The 27,989-nt window shown below is 46.8% G+C and overlaps 1 protein-coding gene across 1 annotated transcript in view; it reads right to left on the reverse strand.

The window, feature by feature from the left end:
* LOC149370514 (MAM and LDL-receptor class A domain-containing protein 2-like) overlaps positions 1–24,185 on the reverse strand; it is a 187,835-nt gene extending 163,650 nt beyond the window's left edge. The window contains exons 1-2 of the mRNA XM_089577899.1: positions 23,901–24,185; positions 1,299–1,430 (exon numbers count right to left, since the gene is read on the reverse strand). Coding sequence (XP_089434025.1) covers positions 1,299–1,430; positions 23,901–24,012 — 244 coding nt within the window. The 5' untranslated portion in view covers positions 24,013–24,185. The remainder of the gene's footprint in view (positions 1–1,298; positions 1,431–23,900) is intronic.
* Between the last annotated feature and the right edge of the window lie 3,804 nt (positions 24,186–27,989).

Below are 27,989 nucleotides of genomic sequence, written 5' to 3' on the forward strand. Positions count from 1 at the left end.
CGTGCGAGTCTATAAGAATCATCAATCTTTTATTGGTCTGCCAGCTGTGTAGAGCTTTAGCGGCCGACTGAGCTGCTAAGGATATTTTTCTGTGGCGATGGAGGCGCTTACTAGCTGACGCTGTAAGTGGTCTACCCCCACTGCTACTGACCACTTCATTTGACACGGGGATGAGTCGGTGCAGGCTCAGTCATTTCTGTCTCTATCTTGCTGAATACAGTGTTTAACACTCTCGTAAGCGTGTCCCTTTCGGGATGTATTATCTTGGGAAAGGGGCTGACATGGACCACCTTGCGTATCGCGTTTGGAATGCTGTTCTTGGCCCGTATATCGTATAGGTCACCTGGCATGCCGATCCTATACAGGACTTGCCTGCCCGTGGTGCTTTTTCGGAGTCAAGGGCTTTGCGTACTCAAAGAGGCCTCTCTATATTCTGAATGCGTAGGATGTAACCCTGCCTTTTTCAGCTTCATTTTGCGTATAGCCAGATCGGCCTAATGCTACCTTAAACTGTTTAGTGTGACCTCACGGTTGACCTCCGCTTTTCTTAGCTCATGGTAAGGGAGGGTGTAGGCTGCTTTCGATATGATGAGCGATTTTTACGAGCCGCAAAGTATCCCCTTCTTTCATCTTTCTGCTTTGTTCGTGATCCTTTTGATCACTGTGGACATTTGTGCCGGCTGGTTTTGTAAGGTTTTGATGCTATGGGTTGCTTTTCGGTTGCTCTGTAGCCACATGCCTAACACCCTCATCTAATCCACCTCTTTTACTTCGTGCCCGCCAAGTTGCACCTTAATGTGCGGATCTTCTTTGTAGCAGGGTTCCTTAACACTTTGGAGGACCGACTTTTTCGGAGCGCAATTAAACGCTGCGTTCCTTGAGTACTTGTTCATGCACGAGACCGCATGGCGAGCCCCCTAAATAATCCGCGAAAGGCCATGAAGTTTATCCGGATTTCTTGCAATGAAAATCAATTTTATTTAATCTAAAAAGGCAAAATTAAGTCTTATATTCTGTAATTAAAGGGAATTGGTCAACTAAGGCACCAATTTTGGCCAGAAATCTTCATTTATCGGGCAGAAGAGCTTACCCCTTAAGCGCCAGGAATCAGCAAGCTATGAAGCATGAACAAGGAAGAGAAAAATTAGAAAAATAGCAGGCAAGAAACTGATGAAATTAGCATCTAAGTGCGCTACTAGTGACAGGCAGCTACTAGCAAAGCATGCGCATAGGTCAGTAATTATACCGCAGGTAGGCTCCAGAGGCCATTGACACCACCTGCGGATCCTCTCCCTCACCTGTCTGAAGCGTGTGGTCCGTTGTGGGTCCGTATTTCATGTCAGCAACCTTGTGCACCTCAAAGCACGCCTGCATTCGGCAGTTGGTGGTCTTCCACTCGGGACACATACCATTCTCGAATGAGCATGTATCTGCAGAAGAAAAAAAACACAGACAGATTTAAGGCTTCTTTGCATTTGGAAAGACAAAATATGCCTGAGGGATCGAGAGCATAAACCAATTAGATGGGACAACAAACTCACATTCCTTCTACGGAGAGTAAATCGCGCGGTATACTACAGCTGGCGCATTCTTATCGGTGAAATGTGATTTGTAGAGGCTTAACCAATGAAAGAAAATACTTTATAAAGGGCAATTGCACCACATGGTTTCAAAAGTTACACTGCGGAAATCATGAGTGTAAATATTTTAAATCGCTTTGCTTCTCTAATGGGCAACATACGCGAACATCCAAATTTTGTGACAAAATGCTAGGTCCCTTTTTTTTAGCGAACCTGTGGCTGTTTTTATTCGAAAATTAATTTACACGTAATGCTGTTATGCATTACTAAGATGGTGATGCCTTTAGGAGAGTGATCTAGCTTCCTAGGGAAGGGGCCGTTAAGCAATATTTTATAAGCGGAAAATCCCTCACACCGGGTGCGTGGGTCGCGTTTTTTCGACCACCCTTTACGGCACACTCCCGAACAGCCTTTGTCGGAGAATGGCCCAGAGCCCAAAAGTTCGCGATTGGTCCCGCACATGAGCTGAGGTTTATTCCGGGGACACAATTACTGTTTTCAGAACATGGAAAAACTACAAAGAAAGCAAGGGAGTTCCCGAAAATGATCATGGGTCGGTCATGAATGTTGGGTTTTGGAATTGATCACTGAATGCGGTGAAAACAAAACGTGGGCGCCTACGTAATCTTGTGTGTCGCATTGCACATGCTCTGAAGAATTTATTTGCGCGTGTAAGCCGCAGTAGCGCATCAACAATTGCCTGCTGATTTCCCCTCATGCTTGTCGTTTGTCACCGACACCATTTTCATCAGTTCAAGGACAGTAGTAGCGTAAGTGCTGTCAGTTGGAACTGTGCAATCCATTACCCAAAAAGCATTTTTACAGACCTAGCCGTAACCACAAATGTGAAGCCTTTCTGAGGGCTGATGGTCTAGCCAAATGCTTAGCTATTGGTGTTCAGACGATCGCAACTGTATTGTTTCTCGAAATGTTGCAGTTACAGGCGCTGTACCTGCAGTATACAAGTTCGTGTATGCAATACCACATGGCGAACACTGCTTCCGTTTCGAAGCAATCTGAATGTTAGCGCAAAACACGCGTCAAATCATCCGTCTTCATATCAATAACTGATGGTTCGCCTGCCATTGCATGTATTAGTGCGCAAGCCCTATTCCAATGGGCGAAACCCGAGCAAGATCTTGCGATGATTGCGTGTTTTTTGTGAAAGAAATAAACGAATAAAAATTGCCGCCGATTACGTTACTTCCTAATCCAAAATTTGAGCACAGCTGATAAGGTGTTCCAGCTTTTCGATAGACTGAGTCAAAGAATACAAGCAAGACATGTATGTAAAATGCAGACAACTTGTTATTTTTCACACATTTTCATTCTTCAAGAAACACTCCGCTAACAGTTCTTGATTGTCATGAAGGAAGCTTTGTGGTCGGAGAAATAGATGGATATAAGCTCGACTTGCTGTACCAATGCCTGGTTCTTAAGGAAGACCTCTACACAAGTGTTTCGCGAGGTTGTCACAGCCGTGGAAGGCGTTACGAGCGAGACGAACGGGTTGTTCTCTCACATAAGTGGTAAGAAATTAATGCTTGTCTTTATATGTACATTAAAGCCCCCACCCACCCTGCCACCACGGCAAGTGGCAGTTAATGGTTGATCGCGAGAGTTCACTCACCGTTGTCAGCGCTAACGCATGCAGCCCACATCTCTCTCTCATCACCCCACGTACCTATAAGCGCGATTCAGGCGTCCGCTGACCCAGGGAGCCAGTTATGCGCACTTCCTTTCCTTAAAATGATCGGAGTGTAAAACGTTAACATCAGCGCCAATGAACACAATGAACGCCGACGGCCTATGGCTCCAGCGCCGCGTTTCTGGCAAAACGTTGTCAATGCCTGCAGCCCACAGCTCTCATCACCCATGTACCTATAAGCACGATTCAAGAAACCACTGACCCAGGCAGCCAGCTATGCGCACTTCCTTTGCTTAAAATGGCACAACGTTGTCAATGACAGCGCATGCAGCACAGATCTGTCATTAACGCCACGTACGTAGCTTAAACCATGATGGAGGTGTCCACTGTTCCAAGAGGGCAGTTATGCGCCTTTGCTTTGCTTTCCAAGCTCCCGCTCCAATGGTGTCGCAGCTTAAAACGCGACTAAGGTGTCCACTGCTGGCTACAATGGACAACGGCAACGGGAACGGCGACGGCGACGCCGCGAAACGCAGAAACGGGCGCCAGAGAGTTGCGCTCTAAAATAAATTAAGAAAATTGGCAGAGGCTTAGCTTAGTTAAGCCTGGAAGGTTGCGAAAGCAAGTAACGAGCAGCTTTAGCGACTAAAGTAGTGAAAGGCGAAAGCCTGAGTGCTGCACAGAACGCCGGATTCAGCTTAAAGTGTTATTGTGGTGTTCAATAAACCATAGAGTTGGTAAGACGCCTTTCCTTTCCTCGAAATGAACGCAGTCCCTTCTCTTACTGCCTGGGATCTGCGGTGCTCCGTGGCTACCGCTGGGACCGCGCCGACGAACCGACTTGGTAGCTCAGATTTCACCTCGGTATGACGTCACAGACGCGAGCGCCTCCACGCGTCATCAAACTGGAGGCCATATAAAGGTCAAACGTGACTACCGCCGGGACCACGCTGAAGGCTCAAAACCTAGCGTAGTATTGCTTTCGCAATAATAATATCCGCTACTAGGGTTTGAATCCACGGTGGGGCCGACAGACCTGCTTCGCTGGCCACTGCGCGAGATCACTAGGCTACCGCTCCAGCAGAACGCGCCTCAGGTTAAACTGCAACGCACTCTCGCGCTGTGGAATGCACACCGTCTTCTTTGTCAACTAGTACTACTGTCAAATCAATATTCACGACTTGAGCTATACGAAGGCAGTGAGAGAGATGTGCGCTGCATGCGTTGGAGTGGCCGACGTTGTGGCAGATACGCTAGCTTGAAGTGTAATGTAAACATGTTTACGCGGAGTGCCCATGTGTTAGAAATTATGTATACTTTGGACGCATTAATTACGTATTTACGAAAATACACTTTAAATACATTTCCGACACCAAAATGCGATTTCCCGAAACTCGATTTCGTGCATTAGATTATTCAACGGCAGCTTGAAGCGAGCTGCAAATATGCTAATGCAGACTGCCAATTTTCTAGAATTTAAGTATTCTTTGGACGAATTAATTGCGTATTTACGGCAGTACACTTCAAATACATTGACACCATGCAAATGCCATTTGCCGAAACGCGATTTCGAGCCCTCGACTGTTCAACGGCAGCTAGAAGTGCGCTGCAAATCCGTTTAAAAGGACTGCCCGTTTGTTAGAATTGAAGTGTACTTAGGATGAATTAATTTTTTATTTACGGAAGTACACACTTAATACATGAACAAGATGCTAAAACTGCATACATAGTTTTTCACGTATTTGAAAAGTGCTTGATGTATGCTTTAAGTGAAGTATTCCTGGCATATTTCCATTACAAGGCATAAAAGTTTAGGAACGTATTTCCTGCATGTTTTTTGTGCATTCATGAATACAAAGTATATTTCAAATACAATTTAAATAGCCCACCATACATTCCAAACGTATTAGTTTTCGCTAAGGGTATGAACTCCTTATTCCCGTAATTCCATAGAAGCGACTCTTATGGAACGTTTAGTAGAGAAGGGGTGCATGACACCCAGCTTCTGTTGCTCTTTTTCATGAAGCAACTACGTCTTCATGACGAGTAATGCGGCTCATTAACTACAGGCATGAGCGAACTTGGTATTTATCAAGGCTGAGTTGCACTTGCAACTCTGGTAGTAAAGATGTTGACGCTTCAATTCCACAGAATGCCAACAGCAATGTAGGAAAGCAGTTCGGAACAACGATTTCACTGTCAGAGCACTGACCACGTATTGAAATATCCAGTAACAGATTACAGTGCTTCAAGCGTATTATGCATGGTAATGTTAGAATTTTTGAAGCCGTTAATTTATAACATTGGCGTAGCTGGAATGGACAGGGAAGCCTACCGCACAAAACTCGTTAATAAAGCTCGGCGCCTGTGGTGATTTGTGTGGGAGATAAGCGCAATACGAACATACTGAGGACCAAGAACTGTCATTTACGCATATTCTTTCATGTGCAATAGAAAGTTTTCTTTTCGCTCGTATTAACAGCACAAAAAGAAACACTTCATCCGGTCTGACCTTGTATTTGCTAGTTTCGTCAGATATGCTACTTTCGGCAGAATGCTTAGGGCGTTCATGGCTATCTCATCGTTCATTTCGTCCCTGGTGGCTTCGTGCGAGTCCTCAAGAATCATCAGACTTTTATTGCTCTGCCAGCTATGTAGGATCGGTAGAGCTTTTGCGACCGACTGAGCCGGAAATTTCGACTTCCTCGGGTTCTTTAACGTGCACTGACATCGCACAGTACACGGGCCTCTAGAGTTTCGCCTCCATTGAAATTCGGCCACCGCAGCCGGGATCGAGCTCATGCCCTTCATTTCTGGACATAAGCATTTTTGAGTGAGAAAACGTTTATAAAGCAATTTTTAAATATAATATGACATTTTAATATAACAATCAATACATCCGCAAATCACCCGACGGCAGTCTTGAAATTTTTTGCTCTATTAACGTTTTTCTTATGATCAAAAGCGTTCACCATTGATATTCTATGGCCCTCTTAACTGTTAGATGCGATCGATGGAAACCCTTTAAGAGAATGATTTTTCTACATGTCAGAAGAATGTTCAAGATTTCAAATACACTATCTTATAATTTTCCAGTTTTCAAATTTTTTGCCCGAGAATGCTGGACAAGAGCATCTTTCGGTTCAGCAGCTTAGCGTCATAACAACTTAGCCACCGTATTAAATAAATGCACGTAGGAAGCAAAATATGCAGAAATATGTAGCAACACAATATAGGCATCTTAGAGGATAGCGGGGGCAGGCGCCACAAAAGTTGTTGCAATAAAGTATGTGCCGCGATATGAATAAAACTACGAACGAAATTTAGGCTACTTACGCGTTGTAGATGCGAAAGCATCTTTTTTAATTTTTATGATCATTTTGTTTTATCTATGTATTACTTTTTCGCCTTCTTTCTAATGACATACCTATATTAGCAAACAGTCGCAAGACATCATATACTAGTTTCACCTTTACACGCCAAGAAGCAAAGCGATTTTATGGCCTATGGTTTGCGTGGCCCCCCCTCATACCTGCGTTCTTTAAGTCCTGAGTTCAACTCCTTTAACCTACGGGAGAACTATTCTTTTTCTTTTTTACCACGAAGAGGACATATGGGATTTTTCGTGACCACTTTGACGATCAACGACTACAACACCGGGTTTACAGATATAGCTGCTGATGAGCGATATAATGCTCTCGTATTAATAAAAGGAATAAACTCGAAACGTGCATGAAGGGGACGGTTGGAAAAGCTGGCGTTGAAAACAAATAGGCAGCGCAATGTGAAAACCGAGAAAATGGCTCCCTTGTGCTATCTTTGAAGCTATGATGCCTCGGGGTATCTTACAGACGAGAAACAACAAATATCTGCTCGGCTCCAGAAAGATCCTTGCTTGTACCCGGAAGACTCGAAGCGAATCTTCGCTGTGCTTGCTTTTACGTGCTTTCCGTTTTTTTTTTATCTCAGGAACGATGATTTGCTTTTTGTTTCTTACGCGCCACTCGGACAAAGCAATCAGACAGGGTAATTGTCGCATTCTGCGTTTCGGAGCTTGTACATACAACGTTCGAGGTGTTTTTAATAAAAAAAAATGGGTGCTATATTTAAACTGAACGCAGCCGGTAGCAACGGGCACTGTCGGGCCGACGACCTCTGCGTGCACGTGTGTTATCGCTTTAACAGCTTTGTTTTTGCTTTGCTTTGCGGACGCGCGGGCGCCAAAACAGACAGTTTACTCTAGATGATTCGCCTGTCAGTCTGCTGCTCATGCCTGCCTCATGAGGCAACATATGAACATAAAAAACTGGCTTGCTTGCTTCAGTGAGGGAAGCGGCTTGAAAGTGGATGTAGTAAAGGAAATGACTGCGATATATGCGTTCAGAAGCTATGGCTCCAGTCGTTGGAATTTACCGTGGAGGGTGCTATACTTCGGAGGCCGGGGTTGTTTTGCTCAAAAGAGAAGCGCTACTTTCTGCTTCTTCGAAATATCTTTTCGTGCCGCTTAACCTGAGCACCTTTGGATAGCTCTCTGTAAAATGTCAGCAAAGTTGCACTGCATCTCTGGGTCCGCTGTTCACACACCCTGTGCAGGAATAAATATCTCACCTGTGTTTTCCGCCGCTTATCTGTTGTCCGCAGAAGAACAGCCGCAAGTAATATGTTGGCATAAAATCACTGTGTGCTTTCAGGAGATAAATATCAACAAGTGGCTACTAACTTTTGCACTGCGTGTGCTCCTGTTCTTTTCTCTAATGCCACTGTAACAACTCAACATGGGTTCATGGAGAAAAGCGAACAAGGCCATTGTATAAATAAGGTATACGTGATTTGGGGTAAAAAAATTGCAATTTTCACTTGAATTTTAACTGATTTCCGCACTGGGTCAGAACCTGACCGGAAAACTCATCTGAAATTTGTGTCTTCTTTCAGCCCTACGTACAGTCGAGCTGTCACATGCGCACAAGATGATAAGTGTGTATAGATATAGTTGCATTCAGCTTCATTCCTATTCTTACATCACGCACTCCTTTTTCTATGACTACGGAGACATGTACTGAATGTAATGCCTCATTTATTTAAAGGCTAGACTTGGCGGCCTTCGGAGCCTATTTGAGGTGTTTTGCTAAAAACTGCACCGTTAAAAATCACACCTTACTCATTCGCGTTCAAGCAGAATTTAAGGGGAGCGATCTGCAATAACAGGTAGATTTTGAAATTATTGGTGTAAATTTGAACTAGAAGACCGCAAATTTTGTTTCTTTGACTGAGGACTTTCTTCGTTGTTGTCATTTCTGTTTTGACTGGTGTGTATAATTTGCGGGTGCATAAGCAGGTAAATGTATTAATTGAACTGCCTATTATGTACGTTACGCGTATGATATCACCTTCTTAGGGAAAGGCATCGGAATCAAAAATTGGTGCACATAGGACTGCGAGCAAATGAAGGAAATTAAATCAGTTTTACAAATTTATACAGGTATAACGCTTTTATAAATATGTACAATGATAAGGTAAATTTGCAGTATTGTCACGTAGTAGTGACTGCAGTGTGGAGAGCAAGTAGACAGTGAAAATGGCTTCTAGACAAAACTCTTTATTTGGCCTAACTTGCGTCCGCACAGAACTGAACGAGTTGGCGACGGTGTAGTAACAAGCGTACTCGGCGGTCGTCGAATCGAATACCCGCCGCTCTCAGCCGTGGAAAGTTACTTGAACATTCTGGAACAATGGAGAATTAATCGAGATAAATCTGGACGCGTCTTGCATCATACAAAGAGTGATAAAGCGGTGTGCTGGCAGCTTTGAAGAATAAAGAAAAAAAGCAATAACTACGAAGACTCGCGGCAATATAACCTACTGATTAAACAGCAAGCAATCGGTAATTGGTGTTGGTGGCATTAATTAGTGTTCGTGGCTGGGAAAATTAACCTTGGTTTCATAAGTATCCGCGAACTTATTGTTTCGACCGTTACGGTGAAGAAGGTCATTTTACTAAAGTGGATTTCTCGGCTCATTCGTGCAGGCTGCCAGAATACTACACCTCTAATTGCTGGAAGAGAAGAGAGACGTGCACGTGCTCCTTTCCCTTTGCGTTTTTTATTGCGAAAGCAATACTTCTTGCACTTTCAAGCCTTGGCCGTACCGTGGCGGCCTAACTCCCGCGCTGTCCGCCAGGAGCGCAACAGGTGTTGTGACGTCACGCCGAAGAGTTGGGCGACCATCTCGCGCCGTCTGCGAGTAGTGGCGGTGCCTCCGCCGGCGGCTTAACATCTGCTTCGACGATGCCACCTACCGCTAGGGAAGCTCGTCGCAATGAGCGTAAGAGACAGCAGCGAGCTATTCATCCTTCTCTCAGGTGCAAAAACAATAGCCGTCTACGCAGAGCGGCGGTAGACACGGCGGATACGGGCTGAAGAAACGGATGAAGTTGCTTTCGCAATTTCCGGGCTTAACCAAGCTGAGCCTCTGCCAAGTTTTTTCTCGTTGGCCACGTTATTCTTGCATAATTACTCTTTAATGCCCAAAATACTTGTGTATCATTGTGTATACACATACGTGTATATACATGAAGACATGCGTAGTGTGAGCAAGACACGGACATACAGGGCAGCACACTCACACAATGCGGTAACTTCCAACAATGGGTAGTTGCTCAAAGCAAATGTGGTTTTTATGGCAAATTGTCGCTGTCTCATGACCAGCGCAGAACAAGATATACTAGTAACAAATATCACCATGAAACACGCAAGTTCCGTTCATAACAGCGCAATAGAAGGATTTCTTGCATATATTTTTCACAATATTGCGATCTATTCGGCCTCAATCATTTCATGTGGGAATCGGTTTTTGCGAATTTTTAAAACGACACCGTTTTCTAGCACCGGTATACAATTACACTCGTGGTAGTGGGGTGACAAACCTTCACCGCAGATATTCTGCACGTCACGACTAAGGTCTCGACGCCTATCACTGAGAGTCCTCCTGCTTGTCCCATATAATGCATTCCACATGATAGAGGCATATAATATTCCCAGCTATTGAAATAACCCACAAATTTATTGTCCACATTCTTCTTACAACTGGTCCCCATTTTATGTTCACTCGATTTTTAAGTGCACGAGCAACTCTATTTGTTCGGTGCCGAGAACACCACTCTGTCTTATACTAGTTGCGCTATTTTTTCAGGTTTTGCGGAAAATAAGAGTGGCGCTGTGGCACTGTGATCAAAGAAACCTGCGTATCTGGGTAATATGCGTTACTAGCTTCTCTTGTTCTGCGATGACCGTCAGACAGTGATCCATGGCCATAAAAATACCTTTCATCTTCGCAATAAACCATTGTTGGAAGTTAGCGCTGTGTGTCCTATCTGTTGGTGTCTTTCTCGCGCTACACATTTCTTCATATCATGCACCAACAGTAGCAAGTGTCTACCCTTTTTCAAAGGAAAGTTGCCCTTTCTTGCCGTTAGGGTTAGCTTTTGTATAAAGTTATATTCCAGCCATCCTCCTGAATCACTGGTGGCTGGCGCTATGACTGCTTTCAAAGATACTGCAAACGACTTGATTTACGTGACGACCTAATTACCGCATTTTTAGCCAATCAAGGAGACTTCTTGATAAGTTGACAGCGTGAATAATTTGTGCAAAAAAAAGGTAAGTCCCCCCCCCCCCTCTGCTTCGCGTAGTTTAGTATTCGTGAACATACTAGTTTGCTGCTTTATCCGAATTTACGAAGTATTTTGCTGGACAAAAATATATCGCTTAAAATTGCTTAAAAGGCTGTTTGTGTCATAGTTCCAGAATCTAATATACTTCTGCATGTTATGAATAAGAATTATCCACATTTTAGCGATGAGCATCATAGGGAATAGCCAGGGAGTTGCACGGGGAATTATGTTATTGAAAAAAGTATAGATATTGATGCGGGTAGACGACGGCGACAAAGAGCGATGGCACGAGTGGGAAGAGTAGAAGAGGACAACGAAGTTCGGACTGTGTTCTCGGTGCCGCTCGCAGCTGTTCTTGTCTATTTGTAAATATCTGTAAATATATTCTTTCCCGCAACATATTTGGTGGAGGTGCGGCTTTCCCCTACGTCTACCGACGACGGAGCTCCGCAGCGGCCGCCAGTTGCCTTCACTCATCATGACCCAAGACACCGCCCAGCAAACCTCAGCCCCGGCCATGACATCACTCGTTCTTTCACCCCCTTGTGACCCTGGGACCTTTTCTGGTACCGACAACACTGACGTCGACGACTGGATCAACATGTACGAGCGAGTGAGTACCTACAACCGCTGGGATCCGACCCTCATGCTCGCAAATGTAATATTCTATCTAAAAGACACTGCCCGGGTCTGGTATGAGACGCACGAAGACCATCTGACCAGCTGGGACGTGTGCAAAGAGAAACTCCGCGAATTGTTTGGACGGCCGCTCGGCCGAACGCTTGCGCTAAGAAGGACCTCGCCTCCCGAGCTCAAACATCTACGGAGTCCTATGTGTCGTACATTCAAGATGTGCTGGCCCTCTGCCACAAAGTTGACGCCAACATGCCCGAGTCTGACAAAGTCGGCCACGTGTTGAAGGGAATCGCCGACGATGCCTTCAACTTGCTCGTTTACAAGAACTGCACTACAGTCGACGGAATTATTAAGGAATGTCGACGCTTCGAGGAAGCCAAAAGCAGGCGTATTAGCTAGCCGTACACACGCCTCCCCAACACGGCTGCGACTTCTTCATGTGAAGACCTGCGACACCGGGAAACTCCAGCGCCCCAGAAAATGTGACCCGCATCATCCGACGCGAGCTCGAAGCTGTGTCCCCTGCCCCCCTGCATCTACATGATGGCGACAACCGCTTGCCTACCATCTCTCTGGTACAGGCTGTCGTCCGCCAAGAGCTTGCAAACCTTGGTTTCCAGCCCGTCAGCCCTGTACGGTCTTCACCACCACCCGAAATCACTGCGACTGCTCCTGGACGACCTTCGTACTTCACTCCACGTCGGCGAAACCCTAACGATTGGCGGACAACCGACGACAGGCCCATTTGTTTCCATTGCCACCGCATTGGCCACATCTCCCGCCACTGTCGAAATTATTGGTCCCGTCGCAGCACATACCGTCCTCTCAGCTCCCACCGCGACGACGAACAGCCCAGCCACTACACGCCCCCTCCAGCCCAGCACAGTGCTTCAGTCGACGGCCAGATTTCTCGCTCCAGCCGCTCCCCGTCCCCCCTGCGTCGACAGTCTCGTTCGCCCCAACGCCGTCGCTCCTCTCCTGGCCCCTACGGACGCTCGCAAGCGGAAAACTAGACGCTGCAGTGTCTGGAGGTGATGCTGCAGTACAACCCCAGTCCCAAAATCCTCGATTAGCCCTTCGCGCACACCATAATTTGCTCGCCATTCATGTCGATGGAGTGCCTGTGCGAGCCCTGATCGATACAGGCGCGCACGTCTCCGTCATGAGTTCAGCCCTACGACGCCGCCTCCGAAAAGTACTGACCCCTGCACCCAAAGCCGTTCTCCGCGTTGCCGACGGCGGAACGCCTCATGTTGTTGGACTATGCACAGCCCGTGTGACCATATCCGGCCGCCATACATCCGTTCTGTTCTCTGTTCTGGACCAGTGCCCTCATGAAGTCATTCTTGGCCTCGACTTCCTGTCTGAGCATTCAGCCCTCATTGACTGCGCCACTAATGTTGTTCAGCTTGACCTTCCTCTTTCTGCTGAGTCGCCGTCCCCAGTTATACACCGTCTTTGTGCTGTCGACTTTGTCCGTCTACCGCCTCAAGCCGCAACTTACATTTCTTTCTCATCTGTTCCCCCTGTACCTGATGGTCACTACGTAGTCACTCCGGAACTTGACGTCGCCCTGACGCGCAGCATTGCGCTTCCACACATTGTATTTACAATGTCGGCCAACCGAGCGTACCTTCCGGTCCTGAACTTTGGTTCATCCAGCTCCCGCAAGGCATCTCACTCGCCACGCTGTGCCCTGCTGCCGAATGTGTGATATCAGTGGTGGACACCTGCTTACCTTCCACTCAGCAATGCCGGCTGCCTGCGGCCACATCAACTGAGAACCCAACGGACGACTACGCCGACATGATCGCTTCTGACCTACCGCCAATGCAAGCTCGCGATCTTAGGTGTCTCTTATCATCTTTCCGCGACATCTTCGACTTTGATAGCCGTGTTTTGGCTCGGACCTCTGTGGTGACGCATCACATAAACACCGGTGATTCCGCTCCTCTCCGCAGACGTACGTACCGAGTGTCCAGCGCCGAACGCACCGTCATAAATCAAGAGGTGGACAAGATGCTCGCAAAAGACATAATCGAGCCCTCGTCAAGTCCTTGGGCTTCACCAGTCGTCCTGGTGAAAAAGAAGGACGGCAGCTGGCGCTTCTGCGTTGATTATCGACACCTCAACCGCATCACAAAAAAGACGTATATCCACTCCCAAGGATCGATGATGCATTAGACTGCCTCCACGGCGCCAAATATTTCTCTTCAATTGATCTTCGATCGGGGTACTAGCAAATTGCCGTTGATGAAAAGGACCGCGAGAAGACCGCCTTCGTGACGCCTGATGGCTTATACCAGTTTAAAGTCATGCCGTTCGGCCTCTGTAACGCCCCGGCTACCTTCGAACGAATGATGGACTCCCTTCTTCGTGGCTTTAAATGGTCCACTTGCCTCTGTTACCTAGACGATGTTGTGGTTTTCTCGCCTACTTTTGCCACGCACCTCGAGCGCCTCTCCAATATTCTGACAGTGTTTCGTAACGCCGGCCTTCAGCTGAACTCATCGAAATGCAAGTTCGGTCGTCGCCAACTCACTATTCTTGGACACCTCGTTGACGCTTCTGGTGTACGCCCAGATCCCATCAAAATTCAAGCTGTGAAGGACTTTCCTCTTCCAAGGTCGTCGAAAGATGTGCGCAGCTTTGTCGGCTTGTGCTCGTATTTTCGCCGTTTTATCAAAGATTTCGCCGGCATCGCTCGTCCCCTCACCGATCTTCTGAAGAACGACACCCCCTTTACCTGGGGCCCTGCTCAAGAGAACTCATTTTCATCCCTCGTCCATTTGCTGACCACTCCGCCCATCTTAGCACATTTTGACCCGTCGTCTCCCACAGAGGTTCGCACGGACGCCTCCGGATATGGCATCGGCGCCGTACTTGCCCAACGTCAACAGGGTCAAGATCGAGTCATCGCTTATGCCAGCCGCCTACTTTCAGCCGCAGAGCAAAATTACACCATTACTGAGCGCGAGTGTCTTGCCCTTGTCTGGGCAGTGGCTAAATTCAGACCCTACCTGTTCGGCCGTTCATTCGCTGTTGTCACTGATCACCACGCTCTCTGTTGGGTGTCTTCACTAAAAGATCCCACCGGTCGCCTTGGTCGCTGGGCATTGCGCCTCCAAGAATACTCATACTCCGTCGTGTACAAGTCAGGGCGCCATCACCAGGACGCTGACTGTTTATCCCGATACCCTGTGGAACCACCTAACCTAGAGGACGCTGAGACCCTGCCCTGCCTCTTAGCTATCTCCGATCTTGCCGATATTGCCAACGAACAGCGCCACGACTCATCTTTACGTCCTATCTTTGATGGCATCCGTTCTGCAAACCGATCTCCGTCTCTGAACCTTTATGTGCTCCAGAACGGCATTTTGTATCGCCGAAACCTACGCCCCGATGGCCCTCCGCTCCTTCTCGTGATACCCCAACATCTACGCTCTTCTGTCCTTGAAGAACTGCGCGACCTGCCGACAGCCGGTCACCTTGGCGTGTCCCCCACGTACGCTCGGGTGCGGCATCGCTTCTTTTGGCCTTGTCTCTATCGTTCCGTCAAGCGTTACGTGGCCGCTTGCGACCTGTGTCAACGTCGGAAAAGGCCCTCCACTTTGCCTGCCGGTCTTCTGCAACCCATCGACATACCTCCGGAACCTTTTCACCGTGTTGGCGTCGACCTTCTTGGCCCTTTTCCGACGTCCATCTCCGGCAACAAGTGGATCGCTGTCGCAACTGATTATACGACTCGGTACGCCATCACGCGTGCTTTGCCGTCCAGCTGCGCTACCGATGTTGCCGATTTTCTTCTGCAAGACGTCATCCTTCACCACGGCGCCCCTCGTCAACTGCTCACCGACCGCGGTCGTTATCTTCTATCCAGAGTAGTTCACGACATTCTTCGTTCGTGTGACACGCAGCACCAGCTCGCGACAGCTTACCACCCACAAACCAATGGGCTTACGGAAAGATTCAACCGCACGCTCACCGACATGTTAGCCATGTACGTATCGCCAGACCACCGAGATTGGGACGCAGCCTTGCCTTATGTGACATTTGCATATAACTCTTCCCTTCATGACAGAACAGGCTATTCTCCTTTCTACCTTTTGTTTGGTAGGCATCCCACCTTGCCTTTGGACACACTGTTGCCGCCTTCTTCAGCCCCCACCACTGCTTACGCTCGGGACGCCATCTCCCAGGCCACGCTGGCGCGCCAAATAGCACGTAGTAGGCTCCAAGCCTCTCAAGTTTCCCAGAAGTCAGCCTACGACCGCCGTCACCAGGCCGTCGAATTTACCCCGGGATCACTCGTCCTTCTCTGGACTCCCTCTCGCAGCGTCGGTCTCTCCGAGAAGCTCCTTTCGCACTACCCTGGCCCTTACCGTGTCGTGCGCCGTGTTACCGACGTGAACTATGAAATTGCTCCCCTTGAAACCTCGCCATCGTCCTCTGGCGCCACCACCGCCATCGTCCACGTCTGTCGCCTTAAACCTTATCACGACGCCCATACGTCGCCGCCCTAACGCCGAGACGGCGTTTCAGCAGCCGGGGGTCCTGATGCGGGTAGACGACGACGACAAAGAGCGATGGCACGAGTGGGAAGAGTAGAAGAGGACAACGAAGTTCGGACTGTGTTCTCGGTGCCGCTCGCAGCTGTTCTTGTCTATTTGTAAATATCTGTAAATATATTGTAACAATATAAATATGTAACAATATATATATATCCGCCGCGGTGGCTCACTGGTTACGGCGCTCGGCTGCTGGCCCTAAAGACGAGGGTTCGATCCCGGCCGCGGCGGCTGAATTTCGGTGGAGGCAAAATTTAGAGGCCCGTGTACTGTGCGATGTCAGTGCACGTTAAAGAACCCCAGGTGGTCGAAAACTCCGGAGACCTTCACTACGGCGTCCCTCATAGCCTGAGTCGCTTATATATATATACACTTGAGCGCAAGCGCTCCTGCAGACCGACGCAGGGCGACGCTGCGGCTCCGCCCAGCGAGTGAGACAGGATTGACGGTGTGATCGCGCTCAGCCACCCACTCCCCCCTCAGCTGCTGCTACACACTCTAAAAATTTTTTAAAATTAAGAAAAATAATAGACAAAAGAATCAGGCACGAGCTCCACATAAAGTCCCTTAAAATATACCTAAAAACAAATACGGTGCCCAAGGGCCTTTCCCTGTCTTTAACGCCGTCGATGAACAATCTCTCGAAAACCAATAGCCTAGCTTGGAGCCAAGTTCTGCTTAACGCATCCCTAAACCTTCTGAAAGTAACTATAGACCATTGCAAAGAGATGTTGGCATCACTGAGCCGTGAGGAGAGGGGAGCTCGTCAATACGTGGTACTTTCGGATATGGAGAATCAAGAGCTTGAGTTCTTTTAGTCGAGCAAGACTAAGCAAATCTGGAATAACAAATGCAAAAAGTTCTCGCGAGATAACATCCAGCTTGAGGAAGGAAGAGAGAGCGCCGTGGCATCGCAACAAGGAGAGGACAAATTACAACCTATATACACCCGCATGCCTGCAAGCGATCATGCAACCCCATTTAATCAAACATTGGAGGGTTCGGATGTACAGGAGAACATTATTAATCTCTCAAACGCTCCCCTTAGCAAAGAGGAAAAATCGGTATTGTCGCGTGGACTGAAATTCTGTCCAAATACTAGCCGATATGACGAATACAAATTACTAAAGGACCTCGACAATTTTTCTCGAAATCTGAGACTCCAGGAGTACTTTTCTGATAAGCCGAACCAAAATTGTAACTCATTCCCTCCCTCTCAGGAACAGTGGACACCGAGATCCGGTAAGGATAAACATCTGGACATGTATTTAAAAGCGATTCAACGAGACATCATTCAGGCCTTCGAGGCACACAAACCGGGACCACCGAATCTTTCCAGGGAAGAGCGTGACGCCTTGAAATCACTCAGCAAGCGAACAGACATTGTTATTAAACCCGCTGACAAAGGAGGCGGCATAGTAATTTTAGATAAAGAAAAGTATATCCAGGAGGGATACCGCCAACTCAATAACTCCAATTTCTATCGCTTGCTTTCATCAGACCCCACCACTGAGCACAGCAAAATTATAGAAAAAACCTTGAAACAACTCACCGATGAAGGTGAATTACCGCCACGAGTAAGTAAGGCGCTGACGCCATTAAATGCGTCTCCAGGGCGCTTTTACATGCTCCCAAAAATACATAAAGAAAATTATCCGGGTCGACCGATCGTTTCCGGCATTGGCACACTCACGGAACCGATCTCCAGCTACATTGATTCTCTGATCAGACATATCCCTCCTAAACACACATCTTACATTCGTGACACTACTCATTTTCTAAAAGAATTAAGTCAATTTACTGCTCCAGAAGGAGCTTTTCTGGTAACCCTGGACGTGGTATCCCTGTACACAAATATACCGCATGATGACGGCATCCGGGCTCTGATCACATCATATGAGAAATACAAAAGCCTGGATTCTCCCAGCAAAAGTACCCTCGCAGAACTGACTAATCTGGTTCTCAAACTCAACTCCTTCGAATTCAACAACTCTTTCTACCTACAAACAAGTGGCACCGCTATGGGCACAAAGATGGCGCCAAACTATGCCAACATATTCATGAACAGCATTGAATTGGACTTTCTTCGGTCATATCCAACAAAACCGGCTTTCTACAGACGCTTCCTGGACGATATATTCATGGTATGGACCGGCACTGAGGACCAACTCATGCAGTTTATCTCAGCATTTAACAACATACATCCAAACCTCTCTTTTACGCACACCTATTCGACCAATCAAATTAACTTTTTGGACGTCTTGATTCGAATAGAACAGGGCATCTTAATCACCAGTGTCTACAGGAAGCCCACTGATAGACAACAGTACCTCCATTACAAGAGCTGCCACCCACGCCACTGCAAAACCTCTATTACATACTCTCAGGCCATCAGATTCAAACGAGTGTGCTCACGCTCAGAAGATTTTAAGGATAATTCTAATCGTATGCGGGAGGTTTTGAATCATCAGCGCTATCCGCTCTCTATTGTCGACGATGCAATTAGAAAAGCGGAAGAGAGAAATCGTAACGAACTGTTTGGGGATCCCGCGTCAGCAGCTCCCAATGAACACCGCTCTAATCTAGTCTTAACCTTTGCGAACAACCTTCCGAATGTAAACAAAATTCTAAGAAAACATTTTAACATCATCGAACAAAGCGACCGACTCTCAAAGATTTTCCCAACGGCTCCACGGGTCACCTACCGACGACCAAAAAATTTGCAAAATTATGTGGTTCACTCTACTATAAGTAAACAAGAGCCTGTAGGCTGCGTGCCTTGCGGGAAGAATCGGTGTCAAGTTTGCAAGCACATGCAGAAAACGACGTTGGCTCAGAGCACACACTCTAATTTCAAACACTCCATTCGAGAGAACTTGAATTGTGACAGTAGTAACGTACTGTACATGCTCGAGTGCGGCAACTGTGAAGTGCAATACATTGGCCAGACCGAGAATCCCTTCCGAATTCGATTCAATAATCACCGCGCGCATGCCAAATCACTTCCTCTCCTCCCCCTGTCGAAACACGGCCGTCAAGAAAATCATGATTTCGACAAAATTAAAGTCACTCTGCTACAGAGCGGTTTCAAAAATACCCGTGAGCGGGAACAACGGGAGTCATACTTTATTTTCAAATTTAACACGGTGCAGGCCGGTATAAATGAGAACCCCGGAGCTCTCTCCGCACTTCAGAAATCAGAGGCCCAGTGAGATTCACCGCCTCCTCGACTGAATCGCCTGAGGTCATACCATTTTGAGTGTTTGCGTCTACATGCCGCCTTTCTCCTACCCCAACCTTTCTTTTCTTTCTTATGCCCAAACATTGCTGCTGAAACGACTTCTGCAGTAAACCATAAGGGGGCCTTCCACCCCCCCCCCCCTTTTTTTAAATGCCATTTCAAGTAGAACGAAAAGAATAACAACTCAATACATTACATTGGTTTGCGAACGAGGATAAGGAGTGTTGCTATACACTAATATGGTTGTGGATCACTGTGAATCCCGTTCGTCGGTCGTCCAGCTAGATAGCCCAATTATCTACTTGCCTGCCTTACGAGGGCGCAGGGCGCTAGCAAGGGGCCGTAAGTGAATTTGGGCTACCTCGTGTTTTTCAAAAAGGTGAGGTAGATGAGGGAGGTACTTAGCAAGCCACCCTTCCCCTCCCCCCCTTTTCACTTTTTGCAAGTTCTCATGCCTCCTTTTCTTTCCTCTTTTTTTCCTTTTTTTGTCTTCTTTTGTTTCCTTCTTTTTTCTTCTTTTTATTTTTCCTGCTCTGCGTACGCCCCCTCTTTCTCTCGTTTCGTTGCTCTGCGCCCCACTTCGCTCCTTGGAAAGGGCACCTCGTCGGCGGCGCAGTGTCTTTGCGAGGGGGCGCGCGGCTGACGAGTGGCGGCCGGGGGCTGGCGCTGGGTCTCCGCGGGGCCCAGCCACGGGATCAGGTTTCCGTCCGGCGTCTGGCCGGTTAACTCTCCGTCTATGTGATCGCGCCGCCGCCGTAACTCACATTCAAACAGATATTAGTGTGGGCTTAAAAATAAATAAGAAAAAAGTGCCCTGCCCGCACCGTCTTACGACACAACGGGCTTCACATTCAAACAGTCAGTAGAGAGTTTTAGTATTGCGGGCTTTGCGTAATTGCGTGCATAGCGGAATAGCGGGTCCAGAGTGCGCATGCGCAGAACGCTAACGGGGAAATAGCGTTAGCGTACGCACGCAATTTTCAGAATTTAGCGTTGCGGCTTTTGCGCCCTTAGCGTGGAAACATGGCGGCGTCCTTTCAAGCGAGAGCCGCCCGCTTCAGCCGATTCAGCAGCTCTTGCGATTCCGGTCGGCATGTTTACCGTCAACTACTGGTGTTGTTGGTTTTCGCTATGACTTACCTTGCTTCGACGATAAAGTTTAAGCTGCAATTCAGCCCAGTTTTTGAGATACGCTCTCGATTCTGGAGCGCGCAAGCCTAATGGAAACTCAAGCTGCACTGCTACCGTCTGCAACGGCCCGAAACGCAGCAGAAACCTAGCAAGAACGTCTGGAACGAGACAAAAATAGATTTGGAGGTTTTTCACGATGTTTTATGGACTTAAATTATGTAAAAAGAGTTTCTATTAAATTTACATAAGTTTTTTGAACATTAGACGTCATGTGATGGCAAATATTCTTGCTCCAACGGCTTGTAGTTAACATTGCCTTTACTAGATGGCGCCACTGTTTTACGTTTTTATTTCATTTTATTGCAATTCCTGGGTCATTTTGCAGACGAAAATGAACACTGCACTAATAATTCGTATAAAAAACTCGGAAATATTATAATTTGGCAAGTTAGCGGTCGTGTCGACCATTTTAGAAGGACCATTCGCATCCATGTCAAGCAGATGGCGTTTAACGTTTTCAAAACGCTATACTAAAACTGTCTGTGGGGATAAGTTGCTTGCGGCACGCTAACGTAATTTACCTTAGGTCCGCTATCACGCTAACGCTATACTAAAATTCTCTAGTAACAACACTTCTGTCGGGCGGTTGGCACTGTGATGCAACGGGCGCGATAATGTTTTCTTCCCGCGTGTTCGAACGTCCCGCTCCCTCCGAAGGAAGCCTCCACCCACAATATTTCTTCTCAACGGTTTTCCTCGCAGACAGCTCACCCCTCTCCACTTCCGCTACAACCTTTTGCCTCCTTCCCTTCCCGCACCCCCTCTTTTCCCCTTTCTTGAATTCGTTCTTTTCTTTTTTGTCTGCTCGCTTTGCAGCCCTCATTTTCCCCTTAATCGGCAGGAACACCCTTGTCCGCCACTGTCTTGTTTTTGTGTTTTGTTTTGTTTCCTCAAAGGAGAGCGTCTTTCCCTCTCCATCTCTGTGCGGTGCCGTGAGCAAGTGGATTGTTTTTGTTCACAAACAACCTTACCCTGATGAAGGACGGTCCACCGTCCGAAACCGTCGGTAAATAAATGTTTCTCTAAGAAGTGTACTTCAACTCTTTCCTTATGTTATCAGCAGTCGAGCAAGTTTTTTCATCGTAATGTATATATATATATATATATATATATATATATATATATATATATATATATATATATATATATATATATGCGTGTGTGTGTGTGTGTGTGTGTGTGTGTGTGTGTGTGTGTGTGTGTGTGTGTGTGTGTGTGTGTGTGTTTAGCTGCGTCGTTCTGGAGGAGCGCTTGCGCTCAAGTATTCTTTCTCGGCTCGCTTGCCCCTTGTATGTCACAGACCTTCTGTGAAGATATACTCTGTATACGTTGTATACGTTGCGCGTTCTTGTGGACCTTGGCTACCGGTATCTCCTGCTGATAGCGGAGAAATTGGCCGATGAAAGTGCGGTATTGTTCCAGCAGGCATACTTTCCCTCGAGATAAAGAAAGACAATGACATCGCTTCAGCCGGAGCTGGAAGGAACGCTTGTGAAAACGAAAAGCGATTTACAAGGTTACCGGAAGCACGACAGGGCAGGAATGCTCCCACCCTGGTGAGTTCTAGGTATGTCCCATAAAAGAAAAAAAGGGGTGGAGTTTCGCGAATAGTCGCAGGTTGTGTGGCTGCAAGTTTGAGCGGCTCCTTTTGTTCCTGCAGATAAAAATGATTGGATGGAACCGTGCACTGATCGGCGCAACATTTTTTTTTCAGGACAAATTACGTTTTGACAATAGTGGGACGTGCCAGCACGTAGAAGTTGTGGTGGTTACCGCTAATGCTTTTCATATTACGTGAGCCGGCGGGCAAGCCTTTTCGTATTTTACTGTAGCCATTTATTGAGTGAACGAAGAAGTTTCTCCTGAAGCCATGGGCACGTGGGCAACGAGATTTCGTGGCACATGGCCTGAAACTAAAGAGCCTGAAGAGAATCCGTTATTTTGAATAGATTGGACTTGCTGTTGTTTCATGCGTTTGCTGTACCTGAGCTGATGTGTTCGTATGCTATTTTATACATCGCAAGGCAGAGTCGGGTATATAGAGTTACTATTGTTACTTGTTAGGCATCCAGCCGTGTAGTTTGCATAATAACCACAGGGACTTATTAATTAGGTTTTTATTATGGATCACTTCCTGTCGTGCACCATATAAGCATACTCTTGAGAGACTTGTTTTGTAGTTATTCCTTGGCATGTTTTATGACGCTGTAAAAGTTTTAGTGCGCAAGTTCTATTTCGATATGTAATCTCCGTGCAAGATCTTGCGACGTTTGTTTGTGCCAGGTATCTTGCGGTGTGCCAAATAAATAAAGAAATAAATATGAAACAAGCATTGTCTCGTCTGGGAGTCGAACCCCTGGCGGAGCGTTTAGATCAGCTTCGCTGGCCAGTAGCCAAGGGCAATGGGCTACTGTCGCAGCCAAGCACGCCTCGTGATGATGATGATGATGTTACGCTGCCATGCATTGCATATCGTCGTCTTCATCAAATTCCATCTTCGGCGCGAAAGATAGTGAATTCTCTGTCTTGATCATAGTCGTTATCATTCATGCATATATCTTTTCGAAAGAGTGGGGTATTGGGGCAAAAAATTAGTAATTTTTTGAAAATGTGGTAATAGAATCTGCGTTAAATGATCGGACAGAGCAATTAACAGGTGCTTTCGTAATATGACCAATAATCATCGTGCTATAATAACCATCTTCCGCACTTTTATAACCGATGTTTTCAGCTATCACGCATGACCAAAACTTGCTGATGGGCGAGTCGTTTGTTTCCATGCCAACAGGTTTCAGCGCAAGAAAGAGCGGAGAAAATAGCACAGTGCTCTGTCCTGTCGTCTTCACAGTTTTTATGTTTTGTTTTTTTGCGCGCTGGCACCTGCAATCATACCTCAGGAACAAACGCATATACTATAGATTGCTAGAGGTGCTCAGGCGCAGTTGAAGCGTTCCCAGCATCATTAATTCGCTAGTGTTTAGTCAAGCTTTCCAACTCAATGAATATAAAGCTTTTGCGTCATTTCAAAAGTGCATTCATTACTTCTTTAAAAGATCTGCCCTATGATTATTGACGTTTGGTTTAGTAGAGTGTAGCTATGATATTCCTTCCTCAAGAATTTTTGTTATTGGGAAGAATTTCACTTCTAACTGGTTCAGATCATGCCATAAGTCAGCCGCAGCCCTTGTTCCCACCGCTGTCTCCTTGTATGCGCGACTACTTCAGAAACTGTGCGGGGCCACTTCTTTCAAAGCAATCCGATAAAGCTGGGCAGAGCTTAACTGCTGAGGTGAGGAACGCTTGTACCGAGAGGAGAACGAATAATCTTTGGTTTCAAAGCAATGCGATAAAACCGGGCAGAACTTACCTGCCGAGATGAGGGACGCTTGCACCGAGAGGAGAACGAATAATCTTGAGAAGACACGTTGACCAAGACACGCTGTCATCTTGAAACGACGCGCTCCTCGGTCCGGCTGCATCGCGGATAGGTGCGCGACTGCTTCGCAGACGCAGACGCAGCAGCCTCGGGCCCGATGCGCACACTGACGTCCGATACGCCCGATGTCTGACCGCCTGGTATTCCACGAGACACGTACTGTGGGCGTACGTCAGTAAGTTCGACCACCTGCTTACACAAGCTGCCGCAGGTATAAGGCGGACAAGAGATAGCAATGGGCGACAAGGCGGAGTCCCGCAGAAACAATAGGCCACGTTTCTCTATATAATCAGCCTGGCTTTTCCTGTCATATCACAGGTTCCTTATTCACCGGCGCAAGCCTATGGCCTTATTGGTTTTCTCATGCTCGATGTCCGGTCCCTTTTAAGCAGAATGAAACAGCGCAATGCTGATTCTGCAGCCAACTATGATAACACGATACAGAAGCTTGTTTTCGAGAAAGCGTAAGCATGCACATTGCAGAGGACTGGATTCCAACGCAGCCTGTCGGCAGCCATCGGATGGTTATGTTTGTAACAGCAGCCTCCTCTTCTCAGCGGGCAAGAAAAATAGCAGTTTTTTCACTGCCTCTCCGCACCTCGCCGGTTGCCTTGACGTTTTGCTATTTACTCTCGCATGCGTCTGTCCATAGTGACGCAGTCTGCGATGGGAAATGTTTTTATTATGTTTTTTTTCTGTTCACACTACTTTATGTCTATAAAAATGCACCTCGCGCACCTATCTACGTATTGAGGACACTGTTGCGTTCTTCATGCATTCGTCATGAAGACAATAGCTAGAGCATCATTGCTGCACTCTTTTTATCAGCAAACGAGTTGTGGAACTTCCGCGAGGAACATTTTCTCGTTATTTACGTTTGGCGTTCAAAAAGGCTGAAGAATCATTTAGAGGAAAAATCACAGAATGTGGAGATAAATTTTCATAATAGAAGTCTGTTTGCATAACGGAAAATACTTTATAAACATGCGCAACGGAAGAACAATGTGGTGGTACTTAGAAATGTAAGCTACTTTGTAACAAAGCGAGCAAGACTGTGCGCCTATTTCGTGTGTTCAGTCGTCTGCGCCCTTGCACAAATTTCTTTAGACAGTCTACAGAACAATCCTCGAGAATAGTCAACGGGCAATACAAATCCTTTAGACAGTCTATAGACAATCTGTAGATTTATGGCCATGCAATTATGGTGCACATTTTTCTACAGAATGTCTATTGACTATGAATATACAGGAAGAAATATCTAAGGGAAGGTAATAGAGTATATAAGAAGTCTATAGAATGTCTACTCGACATATTTATAAGGGCGCAAAAACGCAATAAGTCAGAGGTGTGCGAACTCAGGGGTATTTCTACTAATTATGATTGATTTAGCCTTTTGCATGTATTTTATTTTATTCATTTTTGTTTGTTTACCACACTGGCGCTCTGTAAAAAAGAAGTACACGGAAATGAGAGTAAATGATATTCACTCCAGTAATATAGAGGATTCTCTTTGTTTAGCTCCCCTTATAAAATATAATATCTTGGTCACAAAGCCAGAAAATCTAAAGGGCTCAAGTGATGTAAAACACCATTTTGCGCAGCCCGCTTTGCCACCTAGCACCTTGTCTGTTTCTGGCGAGTCGTGCGTTATAACGGCTGTGAGTGATGGCCACTTGGCTCCCTTCATCGCTGGGTGGCTGCTCGCTTCTGTGCTTACGCGCGCTCGCCGCGGTAAAAAAGGTCGGAGTGTGGCCGTTTTACGCGGTAGTAGGCTAAATCGAACTGTTCCTCGAAAGCACCTGCAAGCTCGCGCCATACCTGATCTTCCTTTGTTCTCGCTCCCATCCCGTTAGAACCTCGGATTCAGCCTTATTGTCGCAGCTTTTATCAGTGTAGCTTCAATTCGAAGCTGATGACTGAGCTAATGAGGCTGCATTGTTGCTGAATCACACTGAGAAGCCAAGCATTAAAGACACGAAGATGAAAGAATGCACTGTCATACCAAATTATCCCCGGTGGTATCCTCATTTTCAACTTATTCTCCTGTTGTATTTATTCAATTGTAGTGCTGTGCATGACCATGAAAACTGCTCTGAAACTCTTTTCCAGCTTCTTAATATTGATTGTAAGCTTACATTGCTTTAACTACAATACTAGGCCACTAACCAGCTCGCAAAGCACAAGCAGATGGCAAGTAGATGACTCCTGTCACCTACGCTTACGCCGCCGCTGGGATTGCTGAGGGCAAAGAGATCGCCTGAAGCGGAGCCCCATGAGGGGAGTGAAGTTGCCCAAGCTAGGTTATCGCCTGCCACCGCAGTTCAGTTCTTCCTTAAAGCTTAGGTAGAGGTATTTCATTCAGAAAGTATTTCTCTAGAAATAAATTTTTGGCCTTCATCTCGCAGTGTCAGGGACACGCGAATACAAGTCCGAATTTCAGCTACAGGTGTCACTGGTTGCTCATGACGCTGTAGACCTGAGCATGCCGCCACTTAGTCGCTTGCTACCGTGGCAGCAACGGTGGGTCGTCCGACGTAGTACTCGGCAGGACTACACGAACGTCGTCCCGAACGAGAGTGGAAGCGACGACTATGTGAAGATATCGATCTGGGCGCCCGCCAAACGGAAGGAAGGCACCGACGGCGGGAGGATCTTCACGTGCGAGCTCGCGATAGCAAGATAAGACAACGGTGCTTACCTGCTCTGCGTTCGTACAGAGTGGTTGCCATGTCGTCGCTGTTTCTGTGTGTATCTACGGGAAGGTCTGTCCGTCCAGGCTACACACGGGCAGAAAGCACCACCAGCGTGGCATTGCTCCGCCATTAAAAACGCAAGCTGGGGTGGATAGAACACCACGGCCATTCCCACAACCTCCCCTATACTTGTATTGATGTCCCCTTCGAAGAAAGTACCTGGTCTAGCACGCAGCCGTATTTCCGTTCGTTTCTCTGGTCTAAAATCGATAACAACCTTGGAATAAAAGTACATCACCTGCGCAGAAACGTCTTTGTAGTACTTCATCTATGCTTTAGCGTTGCGAAGGTAGCTGAGACTACGTAATCATCAGTTAGGCAAAAAGCAAGACTGCACGTGCACCCGCGGACAACTTTATGTGACATTGCAATAGAAGCTACCGGCGCGAGGCGAAGGCTTACGCAGGTGAGTCCTTCTTATGTGCTAACAAGCCCACCATACTGGTCTAGATTTTGAACGGCATAAGGTCGTAGCTTCTACTGCTGTGCCAAAGAATGATATCCACCTGTTTAGTGCTGAAATAAACGACACTCGAGGTCTTTGCGTGGCAACCTTTTTATCTGTGATATCAGCTCTTTTTATTGCATATGTGCATTTCTTGGCTCCGGCTTCCAATTTTCCAGTCGCCAATAATATGTATGGATTACAAAGAGCTTACATTCTGGTTGGTTAAACGCTCTACCTGGTAATATACTTATGAATCATGAGTGGAGCGACATGACTCGCCTCTAGCATGCTTTGAGTACTAAAATGACAATTTTTTTTTCTGAATTCTAAAGTATCACTTCATTCTTATGCGCTTTTCAGGTGAGATAGCCAGATGTAAGGTTCAATGCTTTTTGTTGAGAACTCCGTCAGTGGTAGGGTGCTGCATCTTCCAGAATCTGCCGAAGGCAGAATAACCAGGTTTCGATAGTTTCCGAAGCATAGCATACATGCAGTGATTACCGTCAATTTTTTTGCCGATGTTTAAGCCATATGTTTCACCCGAGATTCTTTGCAACATTTTAGCGTCCACATCTCACGGCAGCACTTTTGCCCGCGTGGTTCAGGGCTCCACTGGATTACCAATCCAGGTGAGGGCGAAACTATATAACAGTAAAGACCACTAAATGTTTAGATGCGTACACAGCATGGTTGCCCCGATACAGCATAGATGGTCCGCTAGCTGCAGAAGAAAGAGGTGACGAAATAGGGAAGTTCGCCTGAGGTTACATCTTTGCGGCTTTCTGGGAAAGCAGTTTGGGGTATATTCACCGTTGCACC

The sequence above is a fragment of the Amblyomma mixtum genome, chromosome 1 (genome assembly GCF_055824585.1).
Source record: "Amblyomma mixtum isolate Tamu chromosome 1, ASM5582458v1, whole genome shotgun sequence".
Taxonomy (NCBI): domain Eukaryota; kingdom Metazoa; phylum Arthropoda; class Arachnida; order Ixodida; family Ixodidae; genus Amblyomma; species Amblyomma mixtum.